Below are 27,926 nucleotides of genomic sequence, written 5' to 3'. Positions count from 1 at the left end.
GGGAAAAGGGTGAGCGGTGCACTTAGAAGTCTGTGGAGACAAAGAACTTTGTCCTTGGAGGCAAAGAGGGGAATGTATGAGAGTATAGTTTTACCAACGCTCTTATATAGGTGTGAAGCATGGGTGATGAATGTTGCAGCGAGGAGAAGGCTGGGGGCAGTGGAGATGTCATGTCTGAGGGCAATGTGTGATGTGAATATAATGCAGAGAATTCGTAGTTTGGAAGTTAGGAGGAGGTGCAGGATTACCAAAACTGTTGTCCAGAGGGCTGAGGAAGGGTTGTTGAGGTGGTTCGGACATGTAGAGAGAATGGAGCGAAACAGAATGACTTCAAGAGTGTATCAGTCTGTAGTGGAAGGAAGGCGGGGTAGGGGTCGGCCTAGGAAAGGTTGGTGGGAGGGAGTAAAGGAGGTTTTGTGTGAGGGGCTTGGACTTCCAGCGGGCATGCGTGAGCATGTTTGATAGGAGTGAATGGAGACAAATAATTTTTAATACTTGACGTGCTGTTGGAGTGTGGGCAAAGTAACATTTATGAAGGGATTCAGGGAAACTGGCAGGCCGGACTTGAGTCCTGGAGATGGGAAGTACAGTGCCTTCACTCTGAAGGAGTGGTGTTAATGTTGCAGTTTAAAAACTGTAGTGTAAAGCACCCTTCTGGCAAGACAGTGATGGAGTGAATGATGGTGAAAGTTTTTCTTTTTCGGGCCACCCTGCCTTGGTGGGAATCGGCTGGTGTGTTAATAATAAAATAATAATATAAAATTATATCCATTCTGTAATACAGTGACAAGAACTGTGCAGCATAATCTAAATGAGGCCTAACCAAGGATCTATAGAGGTGAAGAACAACTTGAGGACTTCTATTATTTCTACTTCTAGATATGAAGCCAAGGATTCTGTTAGCTTTATTGCAAACACTAATGCACTGTTGTCTCGGTTTTAGATTACTGCTAACCAGAACTCCTAAATCCTTTTCCCAATCAGTAGTATTAGGATCTACATTATTTAGTTTATATGTGGAATGATTATTTTCCTGTCCAACATTTAGAACTTTGCATTTGTCTACATTAAACTGCATCTGCCACTTCTCCGACCATTGCATCAGTCTATTCAATTCATCCTGGAGTGCTCTAGTGTCCTCATTAGAATGAACTGGCTGGCCTATTTTTGTGTCATCAGCAAATTTGCTTATGGTGAAAGTTTTTCTTTTTCGGGCCACCCTGCCTTGGTGGGAATTGGCCAGTGTGTTAATAAAATAATAATAAAATTATTCCCTTATCTATGTCGTTTACATAAATTGTGAACAAGGGGCCCAACATTGACCCCTGCAGAACAACTCTTGTGACGTGCCCCCATTCTGATTTCTCCCCATTTATGCAAACTCTCTGCTGCCTATTTGTCAGCCATGCCTCTACTCAGGAAAAAATTTCTCCTCCTATTCCGTGTGCCTTAAGTTTCCTCAATAGCCTGTGATATGGAACTCTATCGAAAGCCTTACTGAAGTCCATATACACAATATCATATTCATTACCATGATCTACCTCCTCAAGCACCTTAGTGAAAAAAAATAGTAAATTTGTAAGACAGGAACGCCCCTTTGTAAAACCGTGTTGAGATTCATTAATTAATTTATGCCTTTCAAGATGGCTACAAATTGCTTCGGCAATTATTGATTCCATAAATTTTCCCACTATTGAGGTAAGGCTTATTGGTCTATAGTTTGAGGCTAAGGACCTGTCACCTGCCTTGTAAATAGGTATTACATTTGTCATTTTCCATTTATCAGGCATTATGCCAGTTTGTAGTAATAAGTTGAAAAGATTAGCCAAAGGTATGCTAAGTTCCTCTTTAACACCCTTGCAAACAGTTCATCAGGGCCTGGGGATTTGTTAGGTTTTAATTTCTCTATTTGTCTGAGGATCACGTCACTAGTTACCGCAATCATGCATAGTTCATCGTCCTGTTCTACTTAATCTATTATTTCAGGAATTTTGCTAGTATTTTCCTGGGTAAAAACTGAGAGGAAGTAAGTATTGAAAATTTCACACATATCCTTATCACTGTCAGTGATCTGACCTGAGTTACTCTTAAGTGGGTCTATCTTGTCCCCAATCTTACTCCTGTATACCTGAAAAACCCATTTGGGATCACTTTTGTTAGATCTAATTTCCCTACTCAGAACAAAACTTGTATGGGCAGCTAGAACTATGCTCTGAAAAACATCATATTGGCATCCAAGATCACCTCCTTGACCCATAGTCAAGAAATTTGAGAAAGTGTTAAGGTTTGCAACAAGACTAGTCCTGGAGCTAAGGGGTTTGTCCCATGAAGAGAGGTTAAGGGAAATCAACCTGACAACACTGGAGGACAGGATGGACAGGGACAACATGATAATGACATAAAATGCTGAGAGAAATTGACATGGTGAATAGGGATATGATGTTAGGAAGTATTTCTTCAGCAACAGAGTTGTCAGGAAATGGAACAATCTGGAGAGTGATGTAGTGGAGGCAGAATCCCTACATAGCTTTAAGAAGAGATACAACAAAGCTCATGGAACAGGGAGAGAGTGGACCTAGTAGCAACCAGTGAAATGGCAGGTCCAGAAGCTGTGGCTCAACCCTAACTAGGCGAGTATACAAACACAAACAACACATTCAGCACTCTAAGCATCATACACACTATATTTATACATGTAATAGATAACATCTGGTGAGCACATTATACATTACCACACAGTAGTCAGTAAGAACCTACCTGACAAACGTGCTCCTCCAAATGGTTGTTGAGCTACAACAGATCCAGTAGACTTGTCATTAATGTAGAAGTTACCAGCAGAATCTTTCAAGGCTTCTGTTGCTGCTGTCAACCATGACCTGTTGACAAATTTAATGATTTGAAGTCTTATATTAATGTGTTTGTAACTTAGATTAATTTATTTACTAATATACATGACTACATAGTAATACAGTGGTACCTTGAATTTCGGCCTTAATTCGTTCCAGAAGGCTGTTCGAGTGCCTTTACCGAACAAATTTGTTCCCATAAGGAATAATGTAAATTAGATTAGTCCATTTCAGACCCCCAAAAATACACTTACAAAAACACTTACATAAACCACTGTATTTAAAAAACTGAAATGTTTCAAGATTTTATGTGGTTGGAACATTGTAATAATGTTTGTAGAATTTCCGACAATATGTAAAGTAAAAGGACAAAAGTGCAACCAATGTGACATTTTATTGTGGCAATGTTTTGCTCTCCAGGACCTTTGTCAAGCCATTGCAAACAGTACATGGACACAGAGGGTATATATAGGCTCAGAGTGAGGTGCAATACTAGTGGTAGTAGTAGTAGTAATACAATATGGTAGAACAATTAACTTGCACATGAGTAAAAGGATATAAAAGCTACTACTTGGGTAACACAAAAATAGGTTAGACAAATATTTCTATTGGAGACTGGATAGATTATTATTATTATAATCAAAAAGAAGCGCTAAGCCACAAGGACTATACAGCGCTGCAGGGCAGGAAGGAAGCGAGGGCATCAGGTGGCAAAAGGGAGATGGATGAGCAACAGGTTACGGATAACAGCGGGGCAGTGGATGGTGAAAGGGTAAAGGGCAGCAAGAGACTGAACCAGAAAGGGCTGAGGGGAGTGCGAAAAGTATCATCAGAGTTTGTGGAGTAAATCAGTCGTTGTCAAGAAGTCAATGAGAGAGTCAGGATTAAAGGAGGGTCCATCAGCAAGAAGGGAAGGTAAAGAGAGAGTAGGAGAACGAAGACGACGTTGGAGGTAAATTCTGCGTGCTCGTTGATAGAGAGGGCAGTCTAACAGAATGTGGCTAATCGATACTGGAACTTGACACTGCTCACAGAGAGGAACAGGGTGCCTCTCCATGAGATACCCATGAGTAAGACGAGTGTGGCCAATGCGAAGGCGGGAGAGAGTGGTCTCCCAACCTCGGCACTGATGACAAGAAGACGGCCAGTAACCTATGCTCGGTTTAATAGAATGAAGTTTGTTACCGAGCAGAGTTGACCAACGTTGTTGCCAACGGGTGCGAAGGTGGGTAGCTATTGCAGCAAAATAGTCCAGAAATGGAACACCTCGATAGGAAATTGGTAGGTCATATACTGCTGACCGCGCAGCAGTGTCTGCCTGTTCATTGCCCTGTACGTCGACATGACCAGGGACCCAACAAAAAACAATATCTTTATGTTTGGTAGAGATACGGCGTAGCCAAAGTTGGATACGGAGAACTAGGGGATGAGATGTATCAAATTTTCGTATAGCCTGTAGAGCACTACGGGAGTCTGAGACTACTACAAATGATGACACAGGCATAGATGCGATACGAATAAGTGCTGCAAGAATGGCATACAGTTCAGCAGTAAAAATGCTAGCTGAAGATAGTAAATGCCCTCGTACGACGCTGTCCGGAAACACTGCTGCGAATCCGACGCCGTCTGAAGACTTAGAGCCATCTGTGTACACAGCGGTGGCATGAGAATGAGAGTGGAAGTGATCAAGAAAAAGAGAGCGGGAAGCCACCGTAGGCAGTTGAGCTTTCGAGTAAGGGAGTGAGAAAGAACAGACCCGAACAGCTGGAACTTCCCAGGGGGGTAGGGAAAAGTGAGATGCTACATGAACATATAAAGGTGGTAACTGAAGGGAAGACAAGAGTGAAAGTAGGCGAAGAGAAAAGGGACGGAGCAAACAGGGGCGGCGAACGAATAAAGAATGTCTACTAATATCGGTGACCATTCTATAAATGGAAGGATTGTGTAGATCGTGAGAGCGTACATAGTAACGAAGGCAATGGGCATCACGGCGATCAGACAAGGATGGAACATTTGCTTCTGTATAGAGGCTCTCAACAGGGGAAGAGCGAAAAGCACCAAGGCACAAACGTAAGCCTTGGTGATGGATAGAGTTAAGGCTAGAGAGAGTAGCAGGAGAGGCCGCGGAATAAATCTGGTCACCATAATCGAGTTTCGATAAAACGAGGGCTGAATGTAGGCGAAGCAGAGTTCGACGATCAGCTCCCCAGGAAAGATGAGCAAGGGTTTTAAGAAGGTTTAGCCGGCTGTGACAAGTTGCCTTCAGAGAGGTAATGTGAGGTTTCCAGGTTAACCGACGGTCAAAGAGAAGGCCTAGAAACCTGACTGTATCACGTTCGGGGATACGGGAGCCATAGAGATACAAAGGATGATCGGAGATAACAGAGCGTCTAGTGAAAGTAATTTGGTGAGTTTTGGTACTTGAAAATTTAAACCCATGTGTGGTGGCCCAAGTGGAAACACGGTCGACCGCATTCTGGAGAGAAACTGCAATAAGGTGACAGTCAGCGCCTGCACAAGCAATAGCGAAGTCATCAACATAGAGTGATGACCAAATATTGGGTGGAAGAACAGAGGCCAAATCATTTATAGCAAGGAGAAAAAGTGTTGTGCTTAGAACACATCCCTGAGGGACACCTTCAGCTTGGACGAAGTCCGGGGAAAGAACATTATTGACTCGAACACGGAAATGTCTGTCAGTTAAAAAGTTCTTAAGGAAGGATGGTAGATTGCCTCGGAGGCCTAAGGAATGGGCCTGGGCCAAAATATTATACCTCCAAGTTGTGTCATATGCTTTCTCAAGGTCAAAAAATATGGCAATAACTGAGTGATTATTCGCAAAGGCATTACGAACATACGTATCCAAGCGTAGTAAGGGGTCTATGGTGGAACGACCCTTACGAAAGCCATATTGACTAGCGGAGAGACTGTTGTGAGTCTCTAAATACCACATTAAACGTCGATTTACGAGGCGTTCCATCACTTTGCAAACTGCACTTGTAAGAGCGATGGGGCGATAGTGGGAGGCATCATGTCCTGTAGTACCCGGTTTGCGGAAAGGGAGAACAATGGCAGATTTCCACAGCTGGGGAAGAACTCCTTGTGCCCAAATAAGATTGAAGAGGTGTAAGAGGACTACAAGGGCTGACCGATGTAAATGTTGTAACATACGAATATGAATGTCATCAGGCCCAGCTGCCGATGATCGGCAAGCTGAGAGCGTTGCCTCCAGTTCTTGAAGTGTAAAAGGCACATTATACTGTTCTTCTCCGAGAGAAGAAAAGTCCAAGGATACTAACTCTCTGGCAGACTTTGAGGAAAGAAACGAGGGGCATAGATGGAGCCCTCGGGAAATACGGACCAGATGTGTGCCAAGTTCAATGGCAACGTCGAGAGGGTTTGCTATATCAACACCAGTGACCCGTAGAACAGGAGCCGGGTCAGGAGAGTATTTACCACTCAATTTCCTCACTTTTTTCCAGACTGCACTCATAGAAGAAGCAGAGGTGATGGTGGAAACATAGTCTCGCCAACAAGTGCGTTTAGCTTCACGGATGACACGGCGAGCGATCGCACGCTTCTGCTTAAAATCAACAAGTCTCTCAGCGGTTCTATTGTACCGGTACCTGCCCCATGCAGCACGTTTCAAACGTACTGCACGAGCACAAGCAGGAGACCACCAAGGCACGCACTTCTGAGAATGCCTGCCTGAGGTTTGGGGTATAGAATGAGAAGCTGCGGTATAAACTGATGTCGAGAAGATGTGTAGGAGCTCATCAATGGAGGATGAAGAAGGAACCTCACTAAAAGCAGTGAGGTGTGAGTAAAGATCCCAATTTGCCCGATCAAATTGCCAGCGAGGGCTACGGGAAGGTGGTGAATAGGAAGGAGAAGTAAGAATGATCGGAAAATGATCGCTGTCATGTAAGTCTGGTAGAACAGACCAGGTGAAGTCTAGTGCAGTGGAGGAAGAGCAGACTGATAGATCGATGCAAGAGAGAGTATGAGTACGAGGATCAAAATGGGTGGGAGTACCCGTATTTAAAACATGGAGGGGGTGAGAGGCAAGAAAAGCCTCCAACTGAATGCCACGTGAGTCACAATGAGACCCCCCCCAGAGGAAATGGTGGGCATTAAAATCACCAAGTAACAGAAGTGGTGGTGGTAAGGATGAAACAAGAAAGGCAAAGTCTGGGATAGAAAATGCTCGAGAAGGAGAGAGATATAAAGAACATATTGTAAACCACTTATTCAAGTGGATACGGGCTGCAGTGTAATGCAGCGAAGTATGGACAAATAGTTGACAGTACGGAATATCATTGCGTAGAAGAAGGGCACTTTCATTAAAGGTCCCATCTGAGAAAGGATCCGAAGAATACAATAAATTATAGCCTGAGATAGGTTGGAAAACAGCCGAGTGTAATTTTGGTTCTTGTAAGCAAGCACCAACAGGGGAAAACCTGGAAAGCAACATCTGAAGCTCACCCCGATTACCCCTGAGGCCGCGGATATTCCACTGTAAATAGGCCATGATTGGCGATGAAGAAAATATCAGGAATCTGTAGGTAAAGGCACCTACGGACTAGAGGGGTTAGAAAAGTCAACGTGTGGTGGCATTGGAAGATGTTCAAGTAGCGAAGGAACGGAGCGTTGCGAAGAATGGGGTTGTGAAGATGGAGGAGAGGGAAGAGAAGGAACAGGAAGTGAATCAGTGTCCATTGAAGGTTTAGTCTCTGCAATATATTCTGAAATGGCTTCAAGTGTTTCTGAATTCAAAGATGTATGGGAAACCATATTGGAGATAGGAGGAGGAGGGTGAGTAAAGATTGGGACAGTAATGGACTGTACCAAAGTAGAGGGGGAGGGAAAAGTGTAAGGGACTGGAGATGAAGTGTGGGGGGGGACAGAAGAGGTAGAAACCTGGGAGGTGACAGAAGAGGGAGAAACTTGGGAGGGGACGGGGGTGGAAGGCATAGTACGAGGAGGAGGGTGAATCTCCACACTTGTAATAGAGCCAGAGAGAGGGGAAGAACTAGGTACAGAGACTGGAAAGGTAACGTGTGGAGGTGGAAGAAGGGAAGGAAGGGGCAAAGAAGATTTGAGCAATGTGGATTTTTTGGACTTCTGAGTAGAGGGGCGATTGGTATTAGGTGTCGTACGAGGTCTTGTCGATACTGGGGCTTGTGAGGAAGGACGCGAAGATGTGAGAACAGACTGAGTTGTAGTCGGGACGTCAGAGCCAAGGACAGCAAAAGGATTAGATGCCGTAATGGCTATGGGAGGGGTAACAACAGAGGAGGCTGCAGAAGATGGGACCCCAGAAGTGGGGGGATGTTTGGAAACACGAGAATAAGAAACACGGGGTAGTCTCCCTTGGAGGCGGAGATGAGTAACTGCCATAGCATAAGGGAGACCTTCTGCCTCTTTGAGGCAACGGATTTCACGTTCATTTAAGTAGACCTGGCAACGGCGGGAGTACGACGGGTGAGCTTCATTACAATTAAGGCAAGATGGAGGTTGACTGCAAGATGTATTAGAATGGTTGTCGGCACCACAGACTGGGCATTCGGCCATAGATCTGCAATATTTCGCTGGGTGACCAAAACGCCAGCAATTTCTACATTGTTGCGGTGTAGGTATCACCTTTCGAACTTGTAACCGATGTCCCGCGACATATACAGAGGACGGGAGTTCTCGGCTGTCAAAAGTTAAACGAGCCACATTGCAAGGGTAACGTCTCCGCCCCCGGGCAGGAAGGACATAAGTGTCTACTTTGAGGATTGGGAGATCCTGGAGTTCCAGCTGTTCAAAAATGTCATTGCCACATGACTGGAAATTCTGTTGGACTATGGTATGGGGCAGAATGACAGTACCACTACAAGAATTGAGAGAAAGATGTTTTTCAATAGTGATAGGAGTAGTATCGATATTCGAAAGGAGAGAAAGATCATGAGCTTGGGTAGCATTCTGGACAGTGACGATGCGCGTACCGCTCTTGAGAGCGTGAAATGAAATATCTCTGCCAACATGACGCAGGAGCGCTTTGGCAATACTATGGTCAGAAAGGTAGGCAGAAGAAGAAGTTGGTCTTAAAGTAAAGAATTTAGTCCATTGTGTGGTCCGAAACTGAGCGTGGAGAGGGAGTGCTTGACGTGTCGGTCGTTTCCGAGTAGAATGGGAAGGTAACGACGGAGCATCATCAGGAGATTGACGTTGGCGTTTAGGAGTAGGACCGGAGTTGGTCCGGCATGAAATGGGTGGGCGATTCGAAAATTGCCGTACCGTAGAGGGAGAAGCCGGAAGCATAGTCAAAGGAGAGCGGAGTTCAGACAAATCGAAGGAGTCAGTCGAAGCCCCGGTACCTGAAGCGGGTGAGGAAACAGCACCAGCAAGAGGTACAGGGGCATCAGGAGTGTCCGAAGAGTGGTCTAAACACAAGGCAGGGTCAGAATGGGGTGCGGTATCAAGAAGGGGCCCGGGGGTAGTGGTTTCATGGACTAGGGCTGCCATGGTTAGGTTACTCCTTTGCTTTTTGTTTTTAAGAAAAAAAAAGAAAGAAGAAAAGAAAATAAAAACAAAAAAAAGAATAAAAAAAAGGGGGGAGCGGGGAGGAATAGTTCCCAGGAGGAATGAAAGGGCCGGAAATCTCCCTCCGCGCCCAAGAGGACTCGACACCGCTAGTAGCGCAGATGCAGCATGGAACCCGTGCCATACCCTACCCTTCATGCCAGTAAACCAGCAATCCGGGATAGCAACCTCACATCTGCCGAGCTACCTCGGTGGACAAAAGAGAGGGCGGCCGGATATCCGCCACAAAGCATACCTCCTTCAGCCACCACCCCCGGAATCCAAAAGGTGGCTTCCAGAGATACACCCGTCGCCCAAAAGACACCCAAAGCTACTCCGGGATACCGGAGAGGGATCGGGACATCCCTAGGCAATCCAGATTCCACGGCAAACTACGCCACCGCCAAGAAACCTCAACGGAATGGGATCGACCCCGGTGTCCTTTCCCCTACCTAGGAACTAGCGCGCCTGTGGGAGAAATCACGAAGGCTAAAAAGAGGAAGGGCAAAAGGGAGGGGTGAGGAGGAGGAGGAGGAATGGAAAAAGGGGAGGATGGGGAGGATGGGATAGGGGAGGGGAGAATGGGGGGTAATTAGGTTCGGTCTGAGGAAGAAGACCGACAGGGCTAATTCCTCAGACCAAGAGCCTCTTCACCACGCCAAGGAGCCCCCCTTGAAGAGGAGAGTGAGGTGCAATACTAGTGGTAGTAGTAGTAGTAATACAATATGGTAGAACAATTAACTTGCACATGAGTAAAAGGATATAAAAGCTACTACTTGGGTAACACAAAAATAGGTTAGACAAATATTTCTATTGGAGACTGGATAGAGAAGGCCTGTTTCAGTGTTCATTCTCTGTAATGCGCTATGTGTAGTATTAACAGGAGAGACTATGTGATGACAGGGTTTACTGTTTTGAGGAGGATTCTTGCTAAGACTTCAGAGATGGTGAAGCTGCCTTTTTGTTTAATTGTATTTAAAACAGCGATTAGTGCTGATTCAAGGCACTTGTATCTGCGGAAATTAGTTTCTTTGATTACTAATTGGGCATCCCTGAATTTCACGAGATGATTGGTGGAATTTTGGTGTTGTACACAGGCGTTGTTCAAGTTATCGTTCCTACATGCGTAAATGTGTTCACTGAGGCGGGTGTCGAGGTTTCTTGTTGTTTCACCTACATAAATCTTGTCGCAGCCTCCACAGGGTATAGTGTAAACCCCTGCATTGACTGGTTCGTGGTGCTTTGATTTTGTCCTGGTTAGATCCTTTATTGAAGTGCTGGAAGCGATGGCGACTCTGGTGTTAGCTTGTGAAAGTACTTTAGAAACATTCAGTGCAACCTGGCTGTTGGGAAGAATTATAACTTTGTCGGGAGTGGTGTTGGTGCATGGAGAATTAATGATCTGAAGAGCTTTTCTTGCAGTCTTTGTAATAGCTTTTATATCCTTTTACTCATGTGAGAATTCATTGTTCTACTATATTGTATTACTACTACTACTACTACAACTTATATCACTACTACTACCACTAGTATTGCACCTCACTCTGAGCCTATATATACCCTCTGTGTCCATGTACTGTTTGTAACGGCTTGACAAAGCTCCTGGAGAGCGAAACGTTGCCACAATAAAATGTCACATTAGTTGCACTTGTGTCCTTTTACTTTACAGGTTGGAACATTGTACAGGTGGGCCCTGCTGTACAGCACTTTGCTTTACAGTGTTTTGCTAATCCAGTATTTTTCAATTATACCATTTCTTCATTTATTCAGACTTCCTACAACAAATATATTCATCACTCACTATAAACTAAGAATGAAAATATTTTAAAGTATGTAATGTGTGTACTATATATACATTTTTTAGACCTAGCTCTATTGCTCACTTAATATGTGATAGTGTAAACATGTATCAGGCTTTTATATGCATTTGAAAGAGAAAAAAGTATATGATTCACTTTACAGTGATTTTTTGCTTTACAGAAGAAGCCTGGAACCTAACCTGCTGTATAAGCAGGGCCCTCCTGTATAAGCAGGGCCCTCCTGTATAAGCAGGGCCCTCCTATATAAGCATGGCCCTCCTGTATAAGCATGGCCCTCCTGTATAAGCGGGGCCCTCCAGTATAAGTGGGACATGCCTGTATAAGTGTGGCCTGCCTGTATAAGTGGGGCCTCCTGTATAAATGGACTTGCCTCTATAAGCAGAGCCTGCCTGTAGTTCTTAACTCTACCTTCTGTGCTAACCACATACCATGCCTTCCCCTCCCTTCCTCCCTCTCTCCTCTCTCACTAATCTCTCTTGCCCTCTTTTTTTTTTTTTTTATTTTTTACACAGGGTTTGACAAGGTTAAGGATCCCTAGCTTTATTGACAGCTATATTACAGGTTAAGGATTCCTAACTTTATTGGCAAGCTAAGAGCTGTTACCTACATCAGCTCATTTGAAAGCATTTTTATTGTTATGAGACATACAAGTACGGGACAGGATGAAGTTGGAGCCATCTGTGGGCCAGCATTTTCATTTGATCAACTGACTTTATCTCGTTGACATCATTATGCTGTACGAATGTGTTCCATACTCGAGTCATCCTGGGTATATATGATCTCAGATGGAGTGATGTTCTGGAGAAGGGTACAGCCAGCGTGAAGTTGCTGCTTTCTGCCCGTCTTGTGGCATAAAAGCTTGTTTCACGCTGTCCTCGAAGTGGATCCAAGTGTGGTATTTTGACAATATTGGCCTTGTACATAACAGTAAGGCCACCCACATCCCTCCTATGTTGAAGGCTCTGCTGAAATGACAGATCTATCCAGGATGGGTCCAGGCGAGAGATGAGACGTCTTGCTCTGTTCTCTACTCTGTCAAGCAGTCGCAGATGAGAAGGGGGGCAGGCAAACCAAGAAAGTGGAGCATACTCAAGGTGTGAGCGTACTTGTGCCTCGTACAGGATCTTGCAACCCCTACTGTCAAGCAGATGCGAGATACGGCGAAGTGCTGTAAGCTTCCTGGCTGCCTTGTTTGCAAGATTTACAACATGGTTCTTCATGGTTAGTTTGGAGTCAAATTTCACCCCAAGGATATCAACTTCTTCTCCAGGTGCCAACATCGTCCCATTCATCCTTACTACTGCACCAGCATTACCATCATGGTGCCTAGAGACGATCATCATTTGCGTTTTCTCAGGTGCAAATGTTACTTGCCATCTATTTCCCCAAGCTGATATAGCTCTCAGCTGGTGATTGATGTAGCTTAGAGCAGCTGGCATTTCTTCTCTTGGATAAGTGAATGTCAGTGTACAGTCGTCTGCATATGCATGTGATTCTGGGATGAGATGAAGAAGGTCGTTGAAGTAGACATTCCATAACAGTGGACCCAGCACGCTTCCTTGTGGAACGCTTGCCCCAATAGGATGCCTTGGTGATTTCGTTCCATTGAGGACTACACTTAGAGATCTACCATGAAGGTAATCACTGAGGAGACATAGCGTAGAGCCTGCAATTCCCAGTGCTTGAAGTTTTGCTAAGAGGCCCTGGTGCCACACCCAGTTGAAAGCGCCAGCAATGTCCAGTGCTACCACACAGCTGACTTTGGATTCATCCAGTGACTGGTGCCACTTAGTGGAGAGGTTTAACAACAGATCAGCAGCAGAGTAACCTTTCCTGAAGCCATATTGACGATCACAAAGTAGTGAGTGGTAGTCAAAAAAATCTGTCATTTGTCTTGAGATTATTGTCTCAAGGATCTTACCAGTGATTGACAGGAGTGACACTGGTCTGTAGTTGCTGATTTCTGCTCTGCTCTTCTTTTTGTGAACAGGGACTACATTTGCCTCTTTCCATGGAGAGGGCCATTTACACTGTACTAGGCAGTGCTGAAAGATGCGAGTTAGAGGTGCTGCTAGCTGGTCTGCACATCTTCTCAACAATCTTGGGCTCAACTTGTCTGGGCCCACAGCCTTTTCTTGGTCAAGTGATTTAAGAAGGAAATGCACCTCCTCCTGCCTTTTTGTCACCACTGACAGTTTTGACACAGTTCTTGCAGCTAGCCAAGGAGGGTCCCTTGCTGGATCAGGAACTTGCATTTTGGTAGCAAAGTGGTCAGCAAAGAGGTCCGCCTTCTCTTGACTACTAGTAGAGGTGGTCCCATCCTGTCGATTTAGAGGTGGAATAAGTTCATCAGGCAAATAACCTTGTCTGTCCTTGACCAGGGACCACCAGGTTTTGGAGCCTACCCTACCTGATGCTAACTTTCTTTTAGTGTCCACCTCCCATTTAGCAATGGCCCACTTTTGAACATCACCCATATGCCTACAGGCTTGCATGTGCAAGTTCCTGTTATAGGTGGTAGGATGTCTCTTATACCTTCGCCATGCTTTGTACTTAGCAGTAGCAGCCTCTCTACAACGAAAGCCAAACCAAGGCTGATCTGTAGGCTTTGTCACATATTGCCGGTGAGGAATGTGTTCTTGTTGCAGATTAAGGATGTGTCCAGTGAAGGCTTTCACTTGGTTGTCAACATCCCCCTGGAGAAGAGCATTCCAGTCGGTGGTGGCGAGCTCAGAGCAAAGGGCTGGCCAATTACCTCTTTCCCATAGCCAGGTTGTGCGTGTGGACTCCTCACCTCGTTCTGTTGGGATCTTAAGTGTGGTAAAAACAGCCTTGTGGTCATACGATCCAACGTAGCCGAGGGGTTGACAAGTGACTATACCTTCTGCCAGATCACTCACTACTGGGTCAAGGGAGGAGCCAGAGATATGAGTAGGGAAATCAACAAAGTTTCTCATGTCAAACACTGCAAGAAGGTCATCAAAGTCCCTCTGTATAAGGTGCTGGTTGAGGTCACCAACAATTATAATATGTTGACAGTTGTGTTGTAGCAGAAGGGAGTCAATATTTTCCATTAGGAAGTTGATAGGGTCTGCATGTTGCCACTGAGGTCTGTACATTGCACATGCTAGTACAGAGGTACTAGTGTTTATACAGAGCTTGAAGAACATCATTTCAAGATGTGTAGGGGTGGCAACATCTATGTGCTGGGCATGAACACTTTTAGAGAAGCACACAGCAACACCACCTCCTTGCCCTTGCCTGTCTCTTCTCATCCATGAGGTGTAGCCAGCAATTCTTGCAAAATTTTCTGGAGTCCTGTCATCCAAAAATGTTTCAACAACAGCTATCATGTCGGGACGTCGAGTGTTCACAAAGCTATGTGTGAGCTCTCCAACATTAGTAATGAAACCTCTAATGTTGGCCAACAGGATGCTAATAGACTGGCTCCTCATGATGAAGTGGTCTCTTGCCCTCTCTCTCTCTCTCTTGCCCTCTCTCTCGCCCCCCCTCTCTCTCTCTCGCCCCCCTCTCTCTCTCTCGCCCCCCCTCTCTCTCTCTCGCCCCCCTCTCTCTCTCTCGCACCCTCTCTCTCTCTCTCTTGCCCTCTCTCTCTCTCTTGCCCTCTCTCTCTCTCTTGCCCTCTCTCTCTCTCTTGCCCTCTCTCTCTCTCTTGCCCTCTCTCTCTCTCTTGCCCTCTCTCTCTCTCTTGCCCTCTCTCTCTCTCTTGCCCTCTCTCTCTCTTGCCCTCTCTCTCTCTTGCCTTCTCTCTTTTTTTTTTTTTACACAGGGTTTGACAAGGCCCTAGCTTTATTGACAAGCTATTTACAGGTTTAGGATTTCTAACTTTATTGGCAGGCTAAGAGCTGTTACCTACATCAGCTCATTTGAAAGCATTTTTATTGTTATGAGACATACAAGTAGGGAACAGGATGAAGTTGGAGCCATCTGTGGGCCAGCATTTTCATTTGATCAACTGACTATCTCGTTGACATCATTATGCTCTACGAATGTGTTCCATACTCGAGTCATCCTGGGTATATATGATCTCAGATGGAGTGATGTTCTGGAGAAGGGTACAGCCAGAGTGAAGTTGCTGCTTTCTGCCCATCTTGTGGCATAAAAGCTTGTTTCACACAGTCCTCGAAGTGGATCCAAGTGTGGTACTTTGACAATATTGGCCTTGTACATAACAGTAAACCCACCCACATCCCTCCTGTGTTGAAGGCTCTGCTGAAATGACAAATCTATCCAGGATGGGTCAAGGCGAGAGATGAGACGTCTTGCTCTGTTGTCTACTCTGTCAAGCAGTTGCAGATGAGAGGGGGGGGCAAGCGAACCAAGAAAGTGGAGCATACTCAAGGTGTGAGCGTACTTGTGCCTCGTACAGAATCTTGCAACCCCTACTGTCAAGCAGATGTGAGATACGGCGAAGTGCTGTAAGCCTCCTGGCTGCCTTGTTTGCAAGATTTACAACATGGTTCTTCATGGTCAGTTTCGAGTCAAATTTCACCCCAAGGATATCAACTTCTTCTCCAGGTGCAAGAGGGGAATCATAGGCCTAGTGTGCCATGTGCAAAATAATAATAATAGAACTTTTCTTAGTCAGAGGAAAGAAAGTCTCCCTGATAATATTGTGTATATATAGTGTTATAGTGTATACTACAGTGGCACCATAGTACATAGATAATAAATGCTAGTGTCATTTAAAATAGGTATAATTCAAACTGAAGTGATAAGCCTAAAGAGGCAGGTGCCAGAAGTTGCCAGAAACTTACCACACAGGTCAGCTGTTTTAAATAATCTTCCTGGCTACCTCGCATATAATCTAGTGATACCAGTGAATAGGGGAATTCAGTGTTGTAGTAGCAACTAACCAGTAATATAATGGTATTTAGTGGAGTGGAGTGACTTTCATTAGTTTTTTATCTTTCTTGAAAAACCAGATGTATACAGTGAAATTCATATAACCTGCAGTTACCAGCGGTCGCAACATACACAACGAGAAGCAAATATTACTGAAAACAAAAAAAAAGCGTCTTTCCTCCAATAATTCCACCAGTCAATTATAGTGATAATATAGCATTTGTTGTGGTGGAGACAGAAAAAAACTAGAAAAGCTAGATACAGTGATCTATAAACAAGGGTTGAGGCCTGACCATTCGTCATTGTAGGAACTGCCAGCAATCACCGGTTCTTCAACACGCAAGTTATACTTTTGTATCAATCAAATCACATATGACTCGGTTAAATAATTTCCAGTAGTTCTTTCATGTGATAGCCAAATCACCGACCAGTATGTTTTAAATAAGTGGCCCACTGATCAGATCTGACTGGGTCCGAACCCTTGACTGGTTCCGAACCCTTGACTGGTCCGAACCCTTGACCGGTTTCAAACGGATTCGTTGGACAATAAAGCAGACTGTAAACAGATGGGGTTTTAGACGCCCTTATCAAACACAAACAATAAATATAAAACAGGAAGTACACCGGTAAGCTGTCCTAATATACAAGTACAGTTAGAAATAGAAATACAAATAGCTAGAGCTTCACTTTAAGGAGGTTATTAATAGAATATTCAAGAGGTTACTAGTAGAATTGCAGCAAATCAACCATTCAAATCATTATGAAGCTCTGTGTAGTCTGCAGTCAATCAAACAAACGGGCTTCCGCATGGATCAATCTGTGGACTAAAATCACATTGGTATTAAAAGAGGATAACATCAAAGCAGCCTTCATAAAAAACCTGGAAGCATTCTATAACAGATGGGAGAATAAAAAGTCTGGGCTGGATGGTATCGCCCTTGGTGCTGGCCATGTAGTCAGAAACTGTAAGGCTGGAGGTGCTGCCCCGGTAGTCAGTAAATGTGGGGCTGATAATGCTGTCCTGGGAGACAGTAATGGTGAGGGTGGAGATGCTGTCGAGGTAGTCAGTAAATGTACGTAGGAGGGAATGCATATAAATGACCCCGAGGGAGACAGGAGCTGTAGTGAGGAACCAAGTGTAGTCAAAGACAAGATAAAACCAATATTACAAACTAGTAATACCACAGGAGATAGCGAACAAGGGGACTCCACTAGCATTAGTGAGGATACATTACCAAAAACAACTGGCGAGAGCCCCATTGTTAGCGCTAGCGAGGATAGGAAAGAGACAGGTAAACATGCACCAACAGGGAATACAGTCACAGAAACCCAAGGAAAACAGAAACCAAGCCTGTGCACATACTATGCACTTGGTATCTGCAGGCATGGGAAATCTGGAAAAACAGATGGGACGTGCAACTCTGACCACCCTAGAAAATGCCGTGCCCATATGACAACAGGAAAATGCAAACTCCCTTCCTGTAAGCTTTTTCACCCTGAAATGTGTCCCTCTTCAGTACAGGAAAGACTGTGCTGTAACTTAAATTGCCAGGCACACCATCTAAAGGGGACAAAAAGATACAAAACATCCAGACCATGGGAAAACCTGGGTAGCCACAGCCACTCAAGAGGGAGAGGTTTTTTAGTGCCAGGAAGAAAAAAAACTGGCAGGAAATGGCAGAAATCGTACACCAAATCCAGTCATTCCTGGAATGGAACCACAGTCGATGGCCTCCACTCCAAACCAACATATACAGATACTAATGCCGGAAAAAAAAGGCCCCCCAGTACCACCAGTCCGATGACATTCTTTTTTGCAAATATACAGGGTCTAAAGCCAGCAACGAACAACAAAATACCTTTCATCCGTGGACTGCTTGCAGAGGCAAATGCAATGTTCATGGCTTTCACAGAGACCCACATGAAGGATCACTTGGACAACGAAATATGGATCCCAGGTTTCAACCTATACAGATGCGACAGAGTGAACAGGCAAAAGGGGGGGGGGGGGTTAGCCTGTATATCACAGAGTCACTTGTTTGCACAGAACTGCTTAATGCCTCAAATGATGTAGTGGAAATTTTAGCAGTAAAAATCAAGAACCAAAACTTAGTCATTGTGGTAGTCTACAAGCCTCCGGATACAACGTCCCAGCAATTCCAGGAACAGCTGTTAAAAATTGACCACTGTCTGGAAAATCTGCCAGCTCCTGCCCCCAACATCTTGCTCCTTGGGGATTTCAACTTAAGGCACCTAAAATGGAGGAATATAGCAAATAATGTTGTTGCAGTGACAACTCCAGGAGGCAGCTCTTATGAGAATTCATACACACACACACGAGCTTTTAAATCTCTGCACAAAATTCAACTTAAACCAGCAAATAATAGAGCCTACTAGACTGGAGAATACACTAGACCTCATCTTCACTAACAATGATGATCTGATACAAAATGTCACCATATCAAAAACAATATACAGTGGTCCCTCGCTTTTCATAGTTCTCGGCAATCGTAAATTTCGCCAATCATAGGGGTATTTTCGTATAAACATGGACTCGCTTTTCATAGGTTGACTCGCTAATAGTAGTTCGTCCGAGACGCGTATGCATGGTGTGAGCCAAGGCGGCCTCCCTACTCAGCCAGTCTGGCATTGTTTACCAGTGAGTGAAGGTCCCCTCAAGTGCTCCTACAAAATATTTCATAATATTCCACTCATTTTAGTGCTTGCAAGTACTAAATAAGCTACCATGGCTCCAAAGAAAGCTCCTAGTGCCAAGCCTGTGGTAAAGAAGGTGAGAAATATGTACAGTGACAAAGTCTTGGGCCATTTTAGGGAAGTGTTAAAGAGACGCCAGAAACAGAGCTCTCTCCACAGTTACTTTGCGAGACAGGACTAGAGTGACTCTCAAGGTGGTCCAAGTGGCATTAAGAAACAGAGAAGAGAAGCAACCCCAGAGAAGCAATTGGTACCTGAGGTGTTGCTGGAAGGGGATTCCCCTTCCAAACTGTAAACAATCCAATCTCTCTCCTCCTCCAGTCTCCCATACACTAAGAAGAATCTCCAATAAAGGTAAGTGTTACGCTGTTAATGTTTCATTCATCATTTCCCATTGTATTGTTTATGTACTACATGTATATTTCATGTAAAAAATTTTTTTGTTTTAATACTTCTGGGTGTCAGGAACGGATTAATTGTATTTACATTATTTCTTATGGGGAAAATTGATTCGCAAATCGTAAATTTCGTTTATAGTAACGGCTCCAGGAACGGATTAATTACAAAAAACGAGGGACCACTGTACTCAGATCACAACATAATCGAGGTTCAGACATGTATGTGTGGAGCTCCAGACCGACATAATGAGATTAGTCATGAGGGAGCCTTCACCAAATTCAGCTTCAATAATAAGAACATAAAGTGGGACCAAGTAAACCAAGTCCTAACCAATATTAACTGGGAAGATAGACTAAGCAACACAGACCCCAACTTATGCCTAGAACAGATTAACTCGGTGGCACTCGACGCATGCTCAAGGCTTATTCCTTTAAGAAAAAGGAGGAATAGATGTAAAATAGAGACAGACACTCCCTTTACAGGCGACAAAAAAGAATAACAGAGCGGCTAAAAGAGGCCAATATATCTGAAATGCGTAGGGAGTCACTGGTCAGAGAAATAGCAAACATCGAACTTAAGCTAAAGGAATCTTATAGGAGTCAGGAATCGAGGGAAGAACTAAAAGCCATAAATGAAATCGAAAGAAACCCAAAGTACAGTGGACCCCCGGTTAACGAACTTTTTTCGTTCCAGTAGTATGTTCAGGTGCCAGTACTGACCGAATTTTTTCCCATAAGGAATATTGTGAAGTAGATTAGTCCATTTCAGACCCCCAAACATACACGTACAAACGCACTTACATAAATACACTTACATAATTGGACGCATTTGGAGGTGATCGTTAAGCGGGGGTCCACTGTATTTCTTTTCCTATGCCAAATCAAAGTCGAGAACAACGTCCAGTATTAGGCCCCTACTTAAACAAGATAGGTCCTACACAGATGACAGCAAGGAAATGAGTGAGCTACTCAAGTCCCCAATATGACTCACTTTTTAGCAAGCCGCTAACCAGAGTTGAAGATCAAAATGAATTTTTTTGAGAGAGCCACAGAATTTGGTAAACACAAGCCTATCTGATGTTATCCTTACACCAAATGACTTCGAACAGGTGATAAATGAGATGCCCATGCACTCTGCCCCAGGGCCAGACTCATGGAACTCCGTGTTCATCAAGAACTGCAAGAAGCCCCTATCACGAGCTTTTACCATCCTATGGAGAGGGAGCATGGACATGGGGGTCATCCCACAGCTACTAAAAACAACAGACATAGCCCCACTCCACAAAGGGGGCAGTAAAGCAATAGCAAAGAACTACAGACCAATAGCACTAACATCCCATATCATAAAAATCTTTGAAAGGGTCCTAAGAAGCAAGATTGCCACCCATCTAGAAACCCATCAATTACACAACCCAGGGCAACATGGGTTTAGAGCAGGTCGCTCCTGTCTGTCTCAACTATTGGATCACTACAACAAGGTCCTAGATGCACTAGAAGACAAAAAGAATGCAGATGTAATATATACAGACTTTGCAAAAGCCTTCGACAAGTGTGGCCATGGCGTAATAGCGCACAAAATGCGTGCTAAAGTAATAACAGGAAAAGATGGTAGATGGATCTATAATTTCCTCACAAACAGAACACAAAGAGTAGTAGTCAACAGAGTAAAGTCCGAGGCGGCTACGGTGAAAAGCTCTGTTCCACAAGGCACAGTACTCGCTCCCATCTTGTTTCTCATCCTCATATCTGACATAGACAAGGATGTCAGCCACAGCACTGTGTCTTCCTTTGCAGATGATACCCGAATTTGCATGACAGTGTCTTCCATTGCAGACACTGCAAGGCTCCAGGCGGACATCAACCAAATCTTTCAATGGGCTGCAGAAAACAATATGAAATTTCAATTACTCCGATGTGGTAGACACGAGGAAATCAAAACTTCACCGGAGTACAAAACAAATTCCAGCCACAAAAGAGCAAAAAACAAACGTCAAAGACCTGGGAGTGATCATGTCGGAGGATCTCACCTTCAAGGACCATAACAATATATCAATTGCAGCTGCTAGAAAAATGGCAGGATGGAAAATGAGAACCTTCAAAACTAGGGATGCCAAGCCCATGATGACTCTCTTTAGGTCGCTTGTTCTATCTAGGCTGGAATATTGCTGCACACTAACAGCACCTTTCAAGGCAGGTGAAATTGCTGACCTAGAAAATGTACAGAGAACCTTCACAGCGCGCATAACGGAAATAAAACACCTCAATTACTGGGAGCGCTTAAAGTTCCTGAACCTGTATTCCTTGGAATGCAGGCGGGAGAGATACATGATTATATACTCCTGGAAAATCCTAGAGGGACTAGTACCGAACTTGCACACGAAAATCACTCACAAGAAAAGCAAAAGACTTGGCAGACGATGCAACATTCCCCCAATGAAAAGCAGGGGTGTCACTAGCACGTTAAGAGACAATACAATAAGTGTCAGGGGCCAACGTCTGTTCAACTGCCTCCCAGCATACATAAGGGGGATTACCAATAGACCCCTGGCAGTCTTCAAGCTGGCACTGGACAAGCACCTAAAGTCGTTACCTGACCAGCCAGGCTGTGGCTCGTATGTTGGACTGCATGCAGCCAGCAGGAACAGCCTGGTTGATCAGGCTCTGATCCACCAGGAGGCCTGGTCACAGACTTGGCCGTGGGGGCGTTGACCCCCGGAACTCTCTCCAGGTAAACCCTCCCATTCATCCTTACTACTGCACCAGCATTACCATCATGGTGCCTAGAGACCATCATCATTTGCGTTTTCTCAGGTGCAAATTTTACTTGCAATCTATTTCCCCAAGCTGATATAGCTCTTAGCTGGTGATTGATGTAGCTTAGAGCAGCTGGTATTTCTTCTCTTGGATAAGTGAATGTCAGTGTACAGTCATCTGCATATGCATGGGATTCTGGGACGAGATGAAGAAGGTCGTTGAAGTAGACATTCCATAACAATGGTCCCAGCATGCTTCCTTGTGGAACACTTGCCCCAATAGGATGTCTTGCTGATTCCGTTCCATTGAGAACTACCCTTAGAGATCTACCATGAAGGTAATCACTGAGGAGACATAGTGTAGAGCATGCAATACCCAGTGCTTGAAGTTTTGCTAAGAGGCCATGGTGCCACACCCGGTCAAAAGCACCAGCAATGTCCAGTGCTATCACACAGCTGACTTTGGATTCACCCAGTGACTGGTGCCACTTAGTGGAGAGGTTTAACAACAGATCAGCAGCAGAGTAACCTTTCCTGAAGCCATATTGACGGTCACAAAGTAGTGAGTGGTAGCCAAAAAACTCTGTAATTTGTCTTGAGATTATTGTCTCAAGGATCTTACCAGTGATTGACAGGAGTGACACTGGTCTGTAGTTGCTGATTTCTGCTCTGCTCTTCTTTTTGTGAACAGGGACTACATTTGCCTCTTTCCACAGAGAGGGTCATTTACACTGTACTAGGCAGTGCTGAAAGATGCGAGCTAGAGGTGCTGCTAGCTGGTCTGCACATCTTCTCAGCAATCTTGGCCTCAACTTGTCTGGGCCCACAGCCTTTTCTTGGTCAAGTGATTTAAGAAGGAAATGCACCTCCTCCTGCCTTATTGTCACCACTGAGAGTTTTGACACAGTTCTTGCAGCTAGCCAAGGAGGGTCCCTTGCTGGATCAGGAACTTGCATTTTGGTAGCAAAGTGTTCGGCAAAGAGGTCCGCCTTCTCTTGACTACTAGTAGAGGTGGTCACATCCTGTCGATTTAGAGGTGGAATGAGTTCATCAGGCAGATAACCCTGTCTGTCCTTGACCAGGGACCACCAGGTTTTGGAGCCTACCCTACCTGATGCTAGCTTTCTTTTTGTGTCCACCTCCCATTTAGCAATGGCCCACTTTTGAACGTCACCCATATGCCTACAGGTTTGCCTGTGCAAGTTCCTGTTATAGGTGGTAGGATGTCTCTTATACCTTCGCCATGCTCTATACTTAGCAGTAGCAGCCTCTCTACAACGAAAGCCAAACCAAGGCTGATCTGTAGGCTTCGTCACATATTGCCGGTGAGGAATGTGTTCTTGTTGTAGATTAAGGATGTGTCCAGTGAAGGTTTTCACTTAGTTGTCAACATCCCCTTGGAGAAGAGCATTCCAATTGGTGGTGGCGAGCTCTAATAGATATAGAGTCTTTGGGTAGTTGCCAGTGAGGTAGTCTTATGGCTGGGAATTTGAGCTAGGAATTTTACTTGCTAGCTTTCATCCTACAGTACAGAAGACATTAAATTTGCTGGCCATGTTTAGTTAAGTTTACATACTGGTTCCTATTGCTAATATAAGATTTTAAGTAATCAAGAGTGTGTCCTCTGACCCCATAGTGTTCAAGTTTTAGGGGCAGCAGGTCATAGTCAACTGTATCAAATGCTTTTTTGTAGGTCTATGAAAAGTCCCAGGGAAATTTAATTTTTACTGAGTGCCACGTATATTATTTCAAGCATATGTATACAGTGGACCCCCGGTTAACGATATTTTTTCACTCCAGAAGTATGTTCAGGTGCCAGTACTGACCGAATTTGTTCCCATAAGGAATATTGTGAAGTAGATTAGTCCATTTCAGACCCCCAAACATACACGTACAAACGCACTTACATAAATACACTTACATAATTGGTCGCATTCGGAGGTGACCGTTATGCGGGGGTCCACTGTAATTGCATCATTAGTACTTTTTTTTTTGGTCTAACCCCTGTCAGTTAAAACTGACAGGGATTAAGTATGTTGCTGAATACTAAAGAGGAGTAGACTTATTTGTTGTGAGGGAAAAGTTCAACAGATAGGAGTAGCGAGCGAGTATATGGTAACAATAGTTTGACTGCCGGCTACTTGTTAAGGTAGGGTAAGTCTAGCCCCCGCTATCCTCCACCCTTTTTCCCCCACCCCAAAAGGGATAGTTTGATTGCCGGCTGCTTGTTAAGGTAGGGTAAGTCTAGCTCCCGCTATCCCCCCCCACCCCGAAAGGTGATGTGTGGGGCTCCGGTCAAACAGTAATCACTCGACTCACAGCTCCCAGCACTACTGTAAGTACATGCCTGCTCATATTCTAGTAGACTTATTGGTTGAAAGCTTCACTTTTGACCAATAATAAACTTAGTCCTTTCAGTCTTGATCTCTGTTAAATGTTTTAATAATCACCATGTCTTTTAGGTATTGTACTTATCATGGAGAGTGATTTCTTAAGCAGTGGGTAACCTGTCTCTCTTTCCAGCTTGGAATGACAGATTGGGTCACCTGCCAACCAACGAGAAGTATTGAAGGAGACGGACTAATGTCCCGAGACGTCACATGTTGGATCTACCTACCTGTTTATATGTATGCCATCACAGGACACTACCCCTTATCTTTGTAGTGGTAAAGAACCTGAGTTCCTGTCATCTGGACTGACTATTCAAGGCTAGACTCTGTGAAGAACTAGCCGTTGGGTTGTCACCAACACCTGTGACCCCCCCCCCATCATCAGCAACGACTATGATCTCTACAAGACGGTGTCAACCTCCACCAGACACCCCAGTATCACTATATATATATTAGTGTTGAATTCAAATGTCATTTTTTCATTTCATTTTTCATTTTTCTTTCAAACAGGATACACCTTCATGTTTCCCTGTTTTATTTTTGCATTAATAAATAATAAAGTGTTTATCTTTGTGAATTATTATTTCTTTTTCTATTCATTAATTTTCTTGAGGAGGAGCCAGCCTTGGTAATACTGTCTGAAGTTGTTACAGGGCTGAGTAAGCCTTCACAAGTGGCGACCTTGCCAGGATTTGCTCGACTGAATCAAGATTCAACTTCATCTCGAATCTATCATTGGAACTTCAATGCCGCATACCACAGACAGTTACCACCAGCCATGAGTAGTCATTCTCTATGGTAGGACTACAGTACAGGTATTTAAAAGATTTGGCGATTGTTATAGTCTCAATTTATTGTAAGTCAAGTCAAGGCAGGATATACTAGTTAATTCTGCCCCCTTTTGTGGGCTTGAAGCAATTTGGAAGAATAGACTCTAGGGACCCAAGATTTTCCAGTGACAATTTGTTTCATTGAGCTCTTTATTATATCAAGGGAACTGTCGTAGGACACTCTTGATTTATTGGTGAGAAGATTGGATGGTCAAGGGACCCCATTCTACTTACTGTTTGCTCGGAGCCGGCATAGAACCCTTTGTTTTCATTAATACATATTGTTTAATCGAAGCAGGGATTGAGCCCTCTGGTTTATTTAGCTTGAGCGGAGCAGGAATTGAGCCCTCCGTTTTCTTTGATACCCGTTTCATTTTCCCCCTGGTAGTTTAAGTTATTCTTGCAAGTATGGAGGAATACCAGTTTTGGATGAATGCTGGAAGTAAGTTAGGAATAACAGGGAAAAATTTAGAAGCTTTCATTAGCGCTAAGATCCAGGAAAGAGAAAGAAAGGAGAGAGAGAACCTTGAGAGAGAGGATAAAAAGGAGAGAGATCGAATTGAAAGAGAAAGCCAAGAAAGACAGAAAGAGAGAGAGAAGGCAAAAAGGAGCGTGATAGATTTGATCATGAGGAGAGAGCTAGAGTATGTGAGGAACAAGCTAAAATACGTGAGGAACACGTTAGGTTAAGAGAACTTGAGGAAAGAGCAAAAGATAGAGAACATGAGTTAAGAGAAAGAGAAAAAGATCGCGAGGTAGAGAAATTCCGCCTTGAATTAGAGAATAAAAAGTTAACTTTCTCACAACAGCAATTAGAGGAAGGAGTAATGGAACAATGTGCAGCTAATGCACATATTCCAACACCTAATTTACCTCCCTTCACAGAGGGAGAACACATAACTTCATACATTATCAGGTTTGAAAATACCGCTACCCTCTGTGAATGGCCTGCTGACACCTGGGCTACCAGGTTAGGAATGTTATTTTCTGGTACAGCTTTGAATATCTATGCAACTTTGTCACAGGATATCATATGTAATTATAACCTACTGAAGAAGGCAATCCTTAAAGCATATCAGAAAACCACAAATTCTTATAGGAAAGATTTCAGGTATGCCACCTTACAGCATGGCCAAAACTTTCAGCAGTTACAGGTAACACTCTTTCGTTTGTTCGACTTTTGGATAGAGAGTTCAGGAATTGATCACAGTTATGAATCTCTTAGAGACTTCATGGTTGCTGACCAGTTCCTGACAGCTCTTCCTCACCAGATACGAACATTCATTAGAGAACGTAACCTGATTAAAGCTGATGAAGTTGCTGAGGCTACTGACTTGTATGCTGAGGCTCACAATTCCTATAAAGACCTAAAGGGATCAAACCCTAAGGGCAAGGGTTCACCAGATCTTAAGAAATCAAAGCCTCTAGTGGAAAGTAAACTGACTTCTTTTATTCCTGTTTGTCATTTATGTGGTGTTAAGGGACATAAACGTCCCGATTGTCCTAAGAAGGTCCAAAAAGTTGGAAGATGTTTTAAAGACTGTAATGACCAGGCACCCTTCTGTTCAGGAACAGTTAATGGACTTAATGTATCTACCATTTTACGAGACACTGGATGCACATGTATAGTCATTTCTGATAAGCTGTTCCCTAACCTTAAAGAAACTCATTCCTCTGCTATTCTTTCAGACTACTTGGGCCATACAGACACTTTTCCTACCATCCGTTGTTACATTAGGTCTAAATGGTTCACAGGTTGGTCTAAAGCCGTACTAGCTCCCATCACTTCTTGCTCCGTACTAATAGGTAATGTAAAAGGTGCCATTCTTCCTTCTGAGGTTGACCTTTCATCACCAAAGATGGACATAAGCTTTTCAGATCCTCTTCCTGTAGAGTCAGAGAAGCCCCTCAAAAGTTCAGATGAGACAATGACTCGGAATATTCCTGTGGGGTTAGAAACCAGTGATACTACTCTTGAAAGCGAGATAGTAGAATCACCGGTTCACTTGTTAGATGAAAGTGAGGATATCACCTCCGATACTATAAATGTCTTGACTAGGGCTCAGACCAAAGCCCAGGCTTCTCCTACTGTCCATCCTTTGATTTTCCCTGACTTTAAGCCTTTAGATATATATATATTTACAACGTAATTGCCCTTCTCTTCAGAACTGCCATAATGCAGCTAGACAAAATCAAGTTATCCAAAGGAAAAACTTTTCATATAAATTTGAATATATAAAAGGGATCTTGTGTAAATCAGTATTCAAATTAAATTCAGATGAGATAGACTATTCCATCTTAGTTGTTCCAAGTTAATGCAGAGAGACTGTTCTTAAAATGGCTCATGACCTACCAGTGGCCGGACATTTCTCGCATCGTAAAACCTTAAATAAAATTAGGGAAACCTACTTTTGGCTGAAAATGTCCTCAGATATCACTAGCTATTGTAGATCGTGTAAAGTTTGCCAACTGTCATCCTCCCGAGGTACCAGGCGAGTACCTATGGTAAAAATGCCAATCTTTACGGTACCTTTTGAAAGAGTAGCTATTGACATCGTTGGTCCTTTATCTCCACTTTCATCTGGGGGACATAGATATATATTAACATTAGTTGATTATGCTTCGAGTTTCCCTGAAGCCGTACCCTTAAAGACCATAACTACTACAGAGGTGGCTGAAGCCCTTTTGTCCATCTTCTCCAGAGTTGGCATCCCTAGAGAGATTTTGTCTGACCGTGGGAC

The 27,926-nt window shown here is 43.9% G+C and overlaps 1 protein-coding gene across 1 annotated transcript in view; it reads right to left on the bottom strand.

Moving 5' to 3' along the window:
- Positions 1 to 27,926, bottom strand: part of P5CDh1 (delta-1-Pyrroline-5-carboxylate dehydrogenase 1) — a 338,244-nt gene that overhangs the window by 26,382 nt on the left and 283,936 nt on the right. The window contains exon 12 of the mRNA XM_070086007.1: positions 2,758 to 2,876. Within this exon, the coding sequence (XP_069942108.1) occupies positions 2,758 to 2,876 (119 nt within the window). The remainder of the gene's footprint in view (positions 1 to 2,757; positions 2,877 to 27,926) is intronic.

Source organism: Cherax quadricarinatus, chromosome 17, assembly GCF_038502225.1.
Source record: "Cherax quadricarinatus isolate ZL_2023a chromosome 17, ASM3850222v1, whole genome shotgun sequence".
Classification (NCBI taxonomy): domain Eukaryota; kingdom Metazoa; phylum Arthropoda; class Malacostraca; order Decapoda; family Parastacidae; genus Cherax; species Cherax quadricarinatus.
The sequence above is the reverse complement of the archived record's forward strand: the minus strand, read 5'-3'. Positions and strand labels throughout refer to the sequence as shown.